At 44.2% G+C, this 12,488-nt stretch overlaps 2 protein-coding genes across 4 annotated transcripts in view; one reads left to right on the top strand and one right to left on the bottom strand.

Annotated features, from left to right (window-relative positions):
• LOC125940047 (uncharacterized) overlaps positions 1-12,488 on the top strand; it is a 398,764-nt gene that overhangs the window by 107,581 nt on the left and 278,695 nt on the right. The window lies entirely within an intron of this gene.
• Positions 10,993-12,488, bottom strand: part of LOC119464985 (uncharacterized) — a 121,533-nt gene continuing 120,037 nt past the window's right edge. For all 3 annotated transcript variants that reach the window (XM_049655711.1, XM_049655712.1, XM_049655713.1), the window contains one exon: positions 10,993-11,477. In XM_049655711.1, coding sequence (XP_049511668.1) covers positions 10,997-11,477 — 481 coding nt within the window. In that variant the 3' untranslated portion in view covers positions 10,993-10,996. The remainder of the gene's footprint in view (positions 11,478-12,488) is intronic.

Consider the following 12,488-nt stretch of genomic DNA (forward strand, 5'->3'; position numbering starts at 1 on the left):
AATTATAAAGTTTAACTAAATCAATTGGTTTCACCTGTGAAAGCCTTTGTGTTAATCCTTTGCTGAAATGTGACTCAGCTGCCGCACTAATTCTGACTGAAAGCAGCATGCTTCTTCCCCATTTAAAACAGGCAGAAATGTTAAGGGAGTTAAGCCATCCTTACCAAATGTTGGCACAGTGTGCGATTCATGTGCTACATAGGCAAAATGTCGATCAAAATTAACATGTGCAATTGATGCCGTAAGTTAACTTAAGTAACCAGAGTGATAGTTCACACTAATATCACTGCACATTATATTTGTTGACTCCTAGTATAGTTCACTGGGATCATTAAGGGAGTGCCAAAGGCAGACATTGACGTTGATCAATATAGATTATTAGATCACCCTTCGGGAAGTGCTTTAAACTGGATACAGATTAAGAATTTGCATGCAATATATGTGTTATGATTATTCATACTGCAATTTAGCAGGACAACTGTGTACTCTGAATAGCAAAAGAAATATAAAAATAACACTACTATATTCTTGCAAGACATGACGTCCTTTCTAACTTCATTGGTGTAAGCAATGCTAAGCCAATTGAGCACCAGGTTGCAACACTTAGGCTGCGGTAGAGCACTGCACGGGCAGATTTTTTCAGCCCGGGCCCGGCCCGGGCCCGTTTTTATGTTTGGCGGCCTGCCCGAGTCCGATCAAAACTTTTATGGCAAGACCCGGGCCCGGCCCGGGCCCGGAAATAATCTATGTTACCCGCCCGGCCCGTCACCCCTTTACCTTAGGCCCGAGCCCGGCCCGAGCCCGGCTCGAAACCGGCCCGAACCCGGCCCGAGACCGAAAAATAATGTTTTTCAGAGTTGAGACGCCTGAGAATAACCCGCTGCACGTTACATGCACACCACCAGAAAGCCCGAGCCCGGCCCGGGCCCGCGTCAAGAAACCCGAGCCTGGCCCTGGCCCGGGTCAAAAAGCACACGCCGTGCCCGAGCCCGGCCCGAGCCCGTGAAAAAACTGTTCTACCCGGCCCGGCCCGGGCTTTCGGGGAAGCCCGAGCCCGTGCAGTGCTCTAGGCTGCGGCCCAGTCCCTTTCGCACTGTCGTGCAGATTAACAGTTGGTTCTGACAAAGCACGATTATTTTTGTCAATGTTGTGATGCTCTTTACTGTCAGAATCACCTTGAAGGATGTTGTTGCTGTGCACATGGAGCACGTTTGCTTTCAAGATTGAGATATTCTCATGGAGTCTCGTTTGCGCACTCTCCCTTGTGAGAGACAGTCTGTTATGGTATGTGTTGGAATGCTCCAGTAGAACAGAAAGCGGCCACATTCACATGATAAACGATAATTGCATGAACTTAACATATGGAAGTGTGTGAGGTCATTCAGGACACAGCAATTGACAATCAACACAATTTTTTAAAATTCAAGAATGACCCTGCATTGCCCTTTGGCGTTATAGCAGGTGGGTTACAGCATAGCTATAAACAACTCTTCATTTTGGCAATGTATTTGCTCTTCAGGCAGCTTTTTCCATTCCACTATGCACTTTGAAAAAAAAAAAAGAGGAACAGGCTCGTCTTGGGCCGGTAATCACGTATTCACGCTTCATCATGCTAACACTCTCTTTTCTATACCTGCCCAGGACAAACTTAGTCGCTCCTGCTTTGAAGTGGTTTCCAATTATAAATTTTTTTGCTTATACATTAGCCATTATAACTGGGCAGCACTGTACCTGCAATGCAAGTGACAGACATCTGTCAATCATCGCTAGGACCATATTGAAACTGTGCGCTAAGAGTGCTTATCAACATCATGAAGCTTGCTTCAGCTGGCTTTGTTGTGTTTAATTCGAAACCTTTAAGCCTTAATTACCACCCATCAGTTTCTCATAATTTATTTTGTAACTACTTTTGCTTCATGAAGCCCAGGATGTTTCAGGGAGCTCTGGCCAATGACCCTTTCATGTTTTAGTAAAGTGTGGAGATTAGCTTGCACATAAGAAGTCATGAAAATTTTGACGTCATTTTCTTGTGTGTTATATCTTAAGTGAAGCTCCGAATCCCTCTAAATTCTGGCAAAAATACCTCCTAGCACACTAAATAATTGACTATATGATACTTGTTTCTACAAATCATTTTCGGCTTTGTTACAGTGGAGGTGGATGAGTAACGATATTGTAATGAAGAAGAACGCCTGGACTTAGGCAGCAGGATTGCCAACAGCATTGCGTGCCGCAGAGGCTCGAGCTTAGAGATCACCCTTCGGGAAGTGCTTTAAACTGGAGACATATTAACAATTTGCAGGCAATATATGTGCTATGATTATTCATACTGCATACTGCTCGACCTGTCATCGACCTTTCGTCGAATAAACCTCCTTTACAATTGGTGGAGGTGCGAGGTATGTACACCTTCGTCCGGAACTTCGTCCGTTCTTGCCGTGAATGTCAGCAACGCAAATCTCCGCCGCACCTTTCAGCCGGTGAACTCCAACCCCTGCCATGCCCTTCTCAACCCTTTGATCGCATTGATGTCGATCTATATGGGCCTCTTCCCTTGACAACGTCCTGGCAATCGGTGGATTATAGTTGCCGTTGACCACTTGACACGCTATGCAGAGACTGCTGCCCTCCCAGCTGCTACTGCGCAGGAAATAATCACTTTTATACTGCGCCGGTTTGTGCTACGTCATAGAGGCCTTCGTGAACTCGTTATATGCCGGCCCGCTTCGTTTCAGCGATCGCTGCGGCTGTTATGCAAAAGCATAGCCAGAAACCACAATGTGCACAGCCCATTAGTTAACTTCTTTATTAGCAATATCATCACACCTGCCCTTATCACCACACGTCAGTAAATTCTGAGCTGTCATGATGTCAAAGTAATGGCGAATGATGCCAGCTGGGGCATTTTGAAAGCAGCTTTATTATCAAATCAAAACAGCTGTCATTGTTTCGCATGCGAGCAGCTTCTACAAATTTGAAAAATTATGCCAGTATTTTCAAGTTGTGAGATGGCAAGAGCTCTCGAAATAGTCACAGGTATAACAAATTAATGAATCATCATCATCGTGATGGTGATATAAGTTATCTGATATCAACGAAGTAAATAAAAAATTGTCCCACTGTTATAGTGTAAGAGACACATGCTTATAACGAATATTGGATATAACGAAGCTATTTTTGTGTCGAGACTTTGTGAAGTTCGATACATATTCACAAATTACTGTACTCAGTTACAGCTAAGGAAGCGAGGAGCATTCTTGTATGGATACTAGCTTTTGTCTCATGCCCGTGAGACGTCACACTTACAAAAAGCATGAATTGTACAGGCTGTCACAAAGTGAACCGAAGAAAGTCCATATCCACCGGGACAAACACGTACAATCCTAAGCGCGATCAAGGCCTGATTACCGAGAGGCCCACGCTTTGAAATGCAGATAATGGTGGCTACCGTCTTGCATTTTTTATTGTAATGACTGCAAAGCGGCTCTTTCTATTCATTGCAGCTGTGCAGACTGGGAAAGAAGTCATTCAGACGACGACCTTGTCCGGCATCCAGCTCACTAGCAAAACGAAATGGAAAAGGAGGGCATATACAAAGGAGATAGAAACTGATTAGCTCTGGAACACAATTGAATGTTTAACACAGTCCGACATGAAAATGTTCGGTTCACATGTGTTTTGCTTGAACTGTGCTGCACATGCAATGGCACCCTATCCAACAGTAAATTATGATAGACTGTATGAAAGTCTATCACAAAACATTACACATTTGACACATCTATCAAAGATAAGCACGTTAATGTGTAACATAAATGTGTCAAAGGTGAATAATTTTATTGCAAGGCATTCATACTCTATTAGAAGAAAGTTAAGGTGGTAACGTGATGCCTTGCAGACCACTTTTTAGTGCGTCATTGAAAGCAATGATATATCGATTTAGCATACTGTAAATCATGTCATGTTTTGTCATAAAAATAGCTGCGTTACCGACCCAGAGCACATCCACAAGCATAGGCTGCAAGTGTTATGAGAAACAAAAAACTGTTCGTTCATTATTGGTGACGAAAGAAATCAAACATGGTAATCCTTTAAGTAACATGGTTATGTGTAGCAATACTTTGCCCACTAAGTAAAATCAGGCCATATTGCATATACAAGGGGTTCAACTTACGTGCATATAATTGTCCTTGATTTTTAATGCATTAGAATTAGGAATGTCAAAGTGGAAAAAAGTGTCTGTGTATGAAATGTAGTATGCCGGTCACGTGGTAGAGAGGAGTATATTAAAATGCCAGAGTTGGTTTGGGGCCCTCGAAAAATGTTTCTACATGCAATCCAGAAACATCAATGAATGGATGAAAATACCTTCACAAGCAGGACTCCAGTCAAATGAAACTAATTTTTATTTTTCATACACACAAGGAACTATAGGATTGTAGATGTGCCCGCATGATATGACAAAAATAGACTGACGAGTTTGCTTCGTCATCTGTTTGCCAAGGGTTGACAACCTTTCACTTCCGACCAAGCTGTGCATTTGTTAGCGGAAGAACAGTAGTGTATCGTCATCAGTACAACCAACAGGAGAAGAGTGGTTGCTTGAAATGGGTCATTTCAACAGAAAAACATATTCTAAAGACAGTGGAATCATTCTCAACATTGTAATAACAGCTCTATATTATGAATACAACCAACATTTTATCTCTTTCCTAACACTGTTGCTTTTCAGATGATAATAATTGTAACAGCACTTGATATGTGCACGAATGCTTTTATTTTCACCACTGCATCAGGAGCAGCGTGCACTATATTGGCATGCAGAGTTGTGCATATAGAGCTTGGAGGGGTCATGCATTGTTTTGCGACAGCTGTTTCTTCACTCAAGTGCAGCACTTCAAAGACAAGATGTGGACTAGAAAGAGTTCACGAAATGCAGGGTAGATAGCCACTTAATTTTTTACCTTCCCACCACTGGGAACCCATGGGCTATAGAACAAGTCGAGTACTCAAATGTGTACACCACGCCTATAGGAGGTGTAAATTTTTGTATTACATTTGTATTCAAGCACCCAACCTGTTTGGTTGTCTTCTTAATCTGAGCTTTCGTTTCTTATTGAATTCCATTCAACTTGGCTTAACCCAACTTGCCAAGCTGCATTACTCAAGATTGTAGCGCATGTTGTAGTGAAATGCTAATTGTGGAAAAATGAGATGCGGTATGTGATGTTTTGTACTATTCTCCGACATTCTGTTGCATGCATGTGACGGTCAGTGCTAGCTATCTTTGTCTAATAAAGTTTGGGGGTCAAGTGTGTATTCGAGCCCCTTCCGGGATCTTGGATCACTATGCATGGAAGCAAACTTTTGTTGAAGTGTTTTAGTGTGCTGAAATCTTCTTTACCGCAATAGCTGTATGAGAGACACTTAGTGGTGATAACAGTGACATGCTGTTGGCTGAACATAACAGATTATCATCAACTACTCCAAAAATACGAGAAAAAAAAAAACACGACGGTTGTCATGGAAACTATCGGACTCAAACTGAAATCTCATGGTCCACACCAGTGAGTTAGCCCATGTTGCACAAGAAATATGTGTTCCTCTCGCTTTTTTTAACGCAAACTCAGGTATTGAAGCTGTTGTCCTATAAAATAAAAAGGTATTGCTAGTCAATGTGCAGTTTTTCTATCTTGCATCTGCCGCCTGGCAGTCAGACTACAAGCAGAACACCCAGCAGCGAAGTCTCTGAATCACAAATTCAAATAAAGACGTACCGAACCCCATGTAGTCCTGCGTTTGTACAGTATGTGCCATGCTCGGCTGGAGTAGGTCAACCATGATTAAACGAACTCAGCTACCAAACTACGGTAATGGTTATTTTAAATGTTAAATGAAATTGATTATTTTCTTTCTAACTGGGCAGAGACCGTCGGAGTAAGAATTACCCTCTGGGAGGATTATTTTAAAGGTCAAGTAATAGCTTCCTGGTCTGCCGAGATATTATACTGGGACACTTATTGGTTAACCCTTTATTGATGAGTGTTGCCTACAAGCAACAATCGTCAACATACCAGAAAAAAAAACTGAATTTCTTGCCGAGTTTCGGTATTGAGTAAAGTTTTTTGCTAAATGTCTTCTGCCAACACTGAATCACAGGCAGCATGCATCATTTACTGGTTTAAAAGAACATGGGACGACAAAGAAATTTGGCACACAACTTGCTTTCTTCTGCACGCACAGTCAGAGGAGACACACCAATGCCACATTTCCAACTGCCGTGGTGACACACACGTGATGTTAAGCTAATGAAATGTGCACTTATGGCTCACATATGATGAGAGCCATCTGTACTAATTCGAAAAGAAGCCATAGGTGGCTTGGGGTGAAGCCAACTTCCAGTTTTCTTCCTGGTGTTCCGCCCTATTCCTAAAAAAAATGTTTTTGCTAAATATTTCTTTCTTTTCGCTGATTGTGCTTTCTCTAGATGTGTTTTGCACATGCAAGTGGGTGCTGTGAAGCATGGGCATGTCAGAGTGAACTCGGCAGATAGTCTTCAACCCTACCATACGGTGTGATGATAGACCACGCTGATGTACTCATTTTTCCTGCACCTGTCAATGAATCATTTTATTTCAGCATTAATGACACTTGGTGGATACAGACGAAACGCCATCTATCAGGCTTGACAGGACTTGCACTCTCGAACATTGGCTACATGAGCCAAATAAACTGCATGAAGCGTATATTGAAGTCTGAAGTCTTAATTCAAAAGATCATAAATCAGCTAACAATTTCTGAAATGCGGGTCGAAAACGGAGCATATTAACAAGTTGTTGTGCAGGAAATGTTTGTAGAATGAAACAAGCTCACACAAGTACACAGACATTGAATTGCACATCGCTTTGCAATAAAGTTAAAAATGTCACAGTTTCGCCCTAAGGGCGAAGCAATGAATGCGATAGCAACACAGCAATGTCATACGAAGTAAGGTGAGCGGCCTTGGTAGCAATATGAATTGTAGTAAACATGAGCTGATTAAGTAAGCAGGTGTGCTGCGGCGTAAGTAGACCGACATGAAGAGAGACTCGATGACCACGAGAAGGCGCGTGTGAAACGGTGGTGTTGCTGAGAAGCGCTTCCCGTGGGCAGCGCGTGCGAAGGGACACACCTGTAGCGCTGCACTGCCGATCCGGGCAGCATTGCATGTGTAGCGTGCGTTGGAAAATGTGGCCCGACTATTACTAACTGAATGAACAAGCGTGGTGTGAGCGCGCACAAACAAACATGAATAGATCACACTGAATGACTGCAGCCAACGACTGTCAAAACGCTGGCAGCGAGCACATACGCCGCGCAGCGGGCGAAGGTACGTGCGGTCTATCGCTTCAACGGAAACTGAGCGGCGAATGCACGGCGCATAAAAGTCAGAGCCGTGTGGAGATAAGAGACTGTGCGGGCGAGCGAGCGACGAGCGCGGTTGTTGGCAGAGTAGAAGTGCCCCCCCCCCCCGCGCTGGCTTCCCGCTTCCTTGCTTGCGCGTGGGTGATTGAGTGCGTTCGCTCTCCGTGATAGCGCACGTCAACGCACGCTTCCGCTCGGGCATACGGCGCACGGCGAAGATTTTATCTATAGGGAACCTCACGGCGACGGCAGAAATCCGGTTGAAGTGTCCATATAATTGCTATCGCAATAAAATACTAAGAACAGTAGATACCAAAACTGGAATCATCACAGAATAAAAGTGTTCTATGTGGTGCTGAGTTATTAAGCACTGCATGTAACTAAAATTATATTTTAAAATCAGCAATTAATTAAAGCTCGCAGTCCACAACTACTGCGGGCATGGGACAGGCGTTGAAGTTAATGGCTTTACAATTTCGCCGACGTTAACAAGGTCCATGACCACAACTGCCATGGAATTAGTCCACAGCTCCAATGCCCCACAGACTTAATGTCTAAGGACGACCAAACTTTCGGACACCTCACAGCCTATGGTCTACACGACTGTGTTCTAAGTTAGCGACAGAGTCGAGCAAAAATAGCGACATTTTCGTTTTGATACGTTGCCGGCATAGTCGTTGGCCATGTCACATTCCAGTGCCTCCTCGATACTAAAGCTAGCAAAGCCTAGTCAATATAGTAGTTGCCAATGAAGATTTGGTGCATGCAATTAACTGTACTTTCGTCTATCTTCGCGACATAATGAGAATGGTTGAGATAATGGCCGCGATTTTGCAGGGATGCTTTCTGTACTATTATATGCTATTCTTATCTACCTTAATGGCCGGTTGATTACAATAACATGTGCGGAATGTTGCTCTGGCCACTGACAAAGTACAAAAAGCATGAAAAAGGACACCATAAATGGCACTGCTAGAAAGTCGCGGCCACGAAAAGTCTAGGTCAAAGAGAAGCACATGTGGATGCATCAATACGTTGACGAACTTGGACTGTATATCTAACTGGACGACCACCCATTGGCAGATACTTCCATCTTTGCAATACTTCGCGTGACTAGAATCAGACAGGTTTGCAGGCAGCAGCGTTTCCGCGCTGTGGTAAGATAGCCTGCTTGGCAGAGCTGAGAATGCCGTCACTCATAGATGCTGATGTGCTTTGCTGTCTTGCTGTATTCACACGAACGTGAAGCCATTGCCGAAAGTGGTGGTCCAAGATTACGGCACACCTTTTCTGGCCAGTTGTGGAACAAATTCACTTATTTTTGGTGAACCTGGTAATTCAGACTCCCGATTATTCAACTTTCTGGCGGTCCCTGTTGAGTCAAATTAATGGTCGGTGACTACCTATTGCAAAGTGCCTGGAATGAGGCAAAGAATGCTTCACATTAAAAAATCCTTGACAGATGCATGCCAATCTGCCAAATGACACATTAAAGACAGCTAAGCTGTATAAGCAAGTTTCAGTACTGTAGGAGATTACAAGTCCGTAGGTCTACGGAGATTCAGCTTTATCATAGATCAAGTGTTCCACAAACACTGGATGTCAAGAGTACATTCACCTGCACAGAGGTTCCCATCTGCAGGTCTACTGGTCCCAATTGAATCGCTGCGTAACCACAATGCTTCCTCAATGCACCCTCATTTGACTAGTGCTTTTACGTTAGCCTTTACTGAAGCAGTGGCAGGACCACCATGGCAATTCTGCAAAAACATATAATGCAACAAATGCTTGTTTGAACAGAACAAGCCCCACAACATGATACAAACAAGGAAGGTTCCTATGCACAGTTTAGAAAAGCATCTATATATAGGCACAATCAGAAGGTTTGGAAGACTGATGTTGTTCATGTGTCCAAAGACAGAACACACTCGCACACATTAATAACAATAACAATAAATATTGCAGCAGTCACGCACAGGCACTCCAGTCATATTTATCAATGTCCACAAACGACAAAATGCACTTGCAACACGTCAATGCTTCTGGCTGTGGCTTCGTTGGCCACGGAGCACTAGATGCGCTAGGAACTGTTCTGCGACTGTTTCTACATGGCCGTTTATTCCTTTTTATTTGTGCTTGAACCACAGTGTAAGCTTAAGGCACTTGACCCTAGCCTTTATTGGCACATGTGCAACGACACTATGGGTTGGCGCGTCCTTTGGGAACCCAGACGAGCGTGCACAGAACAGTGCTCAAGCCAAGTTCATTTCCGTCTTGCAAGACTTCTTTCTTAAGAACATACATTCCTTGGGAAGGATCAAACAGATGACTTGTAATGGCAGGATTTGTCGGTTTAATCTTCTCAGCTCCATCAGTACTGTTGCCGCCAGGCAAGTCCGGACGGTGCCTCACGATCGCTGAGCAAGATGCAATGGGTTCCTTTGTAACCTCTGGCCAGCTTTTTCCATCTACTGCGGCTTTCACAATAGGCACATTGAAGGCATGGCTCGAGCCATACCTGTCACCCCTTTGAACATCATAACCATAGCTCTGCGAAGAAAAATTCGGCAGCCCGCTTTCGTTTATACAAATGACGTCCTGTTCATTTCTCTTCGTATCACTGTTGCTGGAATTGGCAAGCGTGCTGAGACCATGGCTCAGCACAGCTACATTAGACACTGTGACTTCTTTTCGAAGCAGTGGATTTGTTGGTGCATCTAATGTGGGGCAGTCCTTGGCAGCTGTGTGGGTAGCACTGATGGAAGCATCGTTTTTATGATTGCTTTTAACATGATGAGGATCAGGATTGTGTCTTTCAGTGGTGACTTTTATTCCCTCTTCGTCCATTTTGTCATTGCTGGTATCAACAAGCTTACTTACAGAACACATCTGTGCAGATATAGAGGATGCTACAGCATCTTCTGATACTTGGGGCGGTGTCTCTAAGTCAATTTCTAAATTGCCAAGCATGGCATCTGCTGTCTCATTGTCAGTAACTAAAACAGGTTGAGTTGAAGCACTGCACATTTCCTTAGGAACAAACTTCAGCAGCCCACAGACATCTGCATCGACATTAGAGTCACGGCTGCGTTCAGGGCTTGCACAAAGGCTAACGGTAGTGCTGCCTGCATCATCAATGGGACTGTGAGCGACCAAAGAACAGGCAATATCTCGCTTCTGTTCCTCCAGCTCGTTCGACGCACTGGTGGACTGCATGGAAACCGACTCAAGGGCACATTTCTCGGTATCATTGTCTGAGGGCAGAGGTTCGCAGGTTCCAGTGCTTGTATCTTCGGTCTGAAGAAGTGACTCTGTGATGACCATGGGGCAGTACTTGGCTGCTTTCTCAGGACTCTCTGCACTTACCGATGCTGAACTAGCACAAATATCATCCTTGTCCTGCTGTCCTGCCCCTGAATTATCCCCTATCAACTGAGATGAAGATTGGGAAGTGGGCGACGTTTCAGCTGCAGACTTTGAATTACTGTCTGATGCTGATTCTGGTGCAGAGGTGATAACATTTATATGCTCTGATTCTGAGTCGACAGCAGTCATTGTCTGTGATTGCTGTGCTGTGCCAACAACAGACATAGGCTCAGATTCCTGCCCCTTTCCAGTGCCAGTCATGGATTGAGATCCGTCGGTGACTGCAAGCCACAGTTGTTGACTCTAGCTGATTTCCCCCATCAGTGGCTGTAGTGGACTGTGATCCACGTCCCATGTCAATGGCACTTGTGGACTCCAATTCCTGTGCTGCTTCAGCAGCTGTTGTGGACTGACTTCGGCGGCACTTTCGTGGCACTTTTGAGGGGACAGCGCATGGCTTCAGTCCAACGAAACGTTTGGACATCAACACAAAGTCCTTTTTTTCGTCGAAGTGCTTAAAGCACACGCGTGGACTGAGTGGCCTGTTGACATTCATGTCAACAGGCACGCTTTGCAGCCATGCGAAATGCAGTGATGCCTCTTCTTTTTCATCGGGGATAGGGAAGAGCCAGAAGCCTATACAATCCTTGGAATTCGTGTGTGGGCATCCTGTCACGGAGCACTTGTATGGACTGTTGCTCTTCTTGCCACTGCAGTGAGAGTAATCAAAATGAGCAATGTAGGTGTGTTAAATATGAGCATGGTTTATGTATAACATGAACACTACTGACAGTCTATCATAACTGTCGTTGTCAGCCAAAAGATGTCCACTGCAGGACAAAGAGCTTTTCCAAGTTATAATACCAACTGCAAACAACTCGAGCTAATTAAAAACTTTTAGGGACTACAGGTATGGAATTACTACATATTTTCTATACAAATACAGTAGACGCTTAAGACGAACTCGATGCGACTATGAAAACTTGTTTGTCTAATCAGAAGTTCGGCTTATCAGAAGTGCCCCCTCCCACCCCCAAATAAGAGGCAATATGCCTGGTGCGTCCAAATATCTGCTACTTGAAAACAGTGAATGTGGTGACCTTACAACGGGAAGATAATTACACCAAGAGCATTTAGTTGGCTTTGCATAAATGAAAACACTGGCTTCAAGCACTCTCGCTCGGTTTAATCCAATCTGTAATGCTTGTTTGCTGCTGCTGCGAAAACCGGCATGCTGTCACAAAGCAAAACATTTCTCCTAGCGAATTTAAAAACCCTTCGGCACTTTCGAGCTGCTGAAAAAAGTCTAGTAAATAATTTAGGCTGGCATCTACTGAGTCATGTCATTGGTGCAGGCTTCAAGCCGCCTGGCCGTCGATACCTGCAAAAGCTATCCAAGCAGAATATGTTACGAGCGTTCTGTCGCAGTGCCGAGTGTGTCCTGTATTCCGGTAGTGGCAGGTGAGCTGGGCATTTTAACGGATGGGCAGAGGCATGAACTAAAGCCCCTACTACTGCTGTGATGAAGAAGCTTAGTGTAAACGTGAGTGGCCTGCTCATGCAGCCACCTGGAGGTGTAGAGCTTAACCAGCCAAACACAGAGCTACTATTGCTCTAACCAAGTGTAAAACATATTAAACATTTAAAAAAGACACTGCGTTGACGATTACGCTCCTGCCAAAAATTTACACCAGCAGCAAAATAGAATACATTTGGTTACT

This window comes from Dermacentor silvarum, chromosome 9 (genome assembly GCF_013339745.2).
Source record: "Dermacentor silvarum isolate Dsil-2018 chromosome 9, BIME_Dsil_1.4, whole genome shotgun sequence".
NCBI lineage: Eukaryota > Metazoa > Arthropoda > Arachnida > Ixodida > Ixodidae > Dermacentor > Dermacentor silvarum.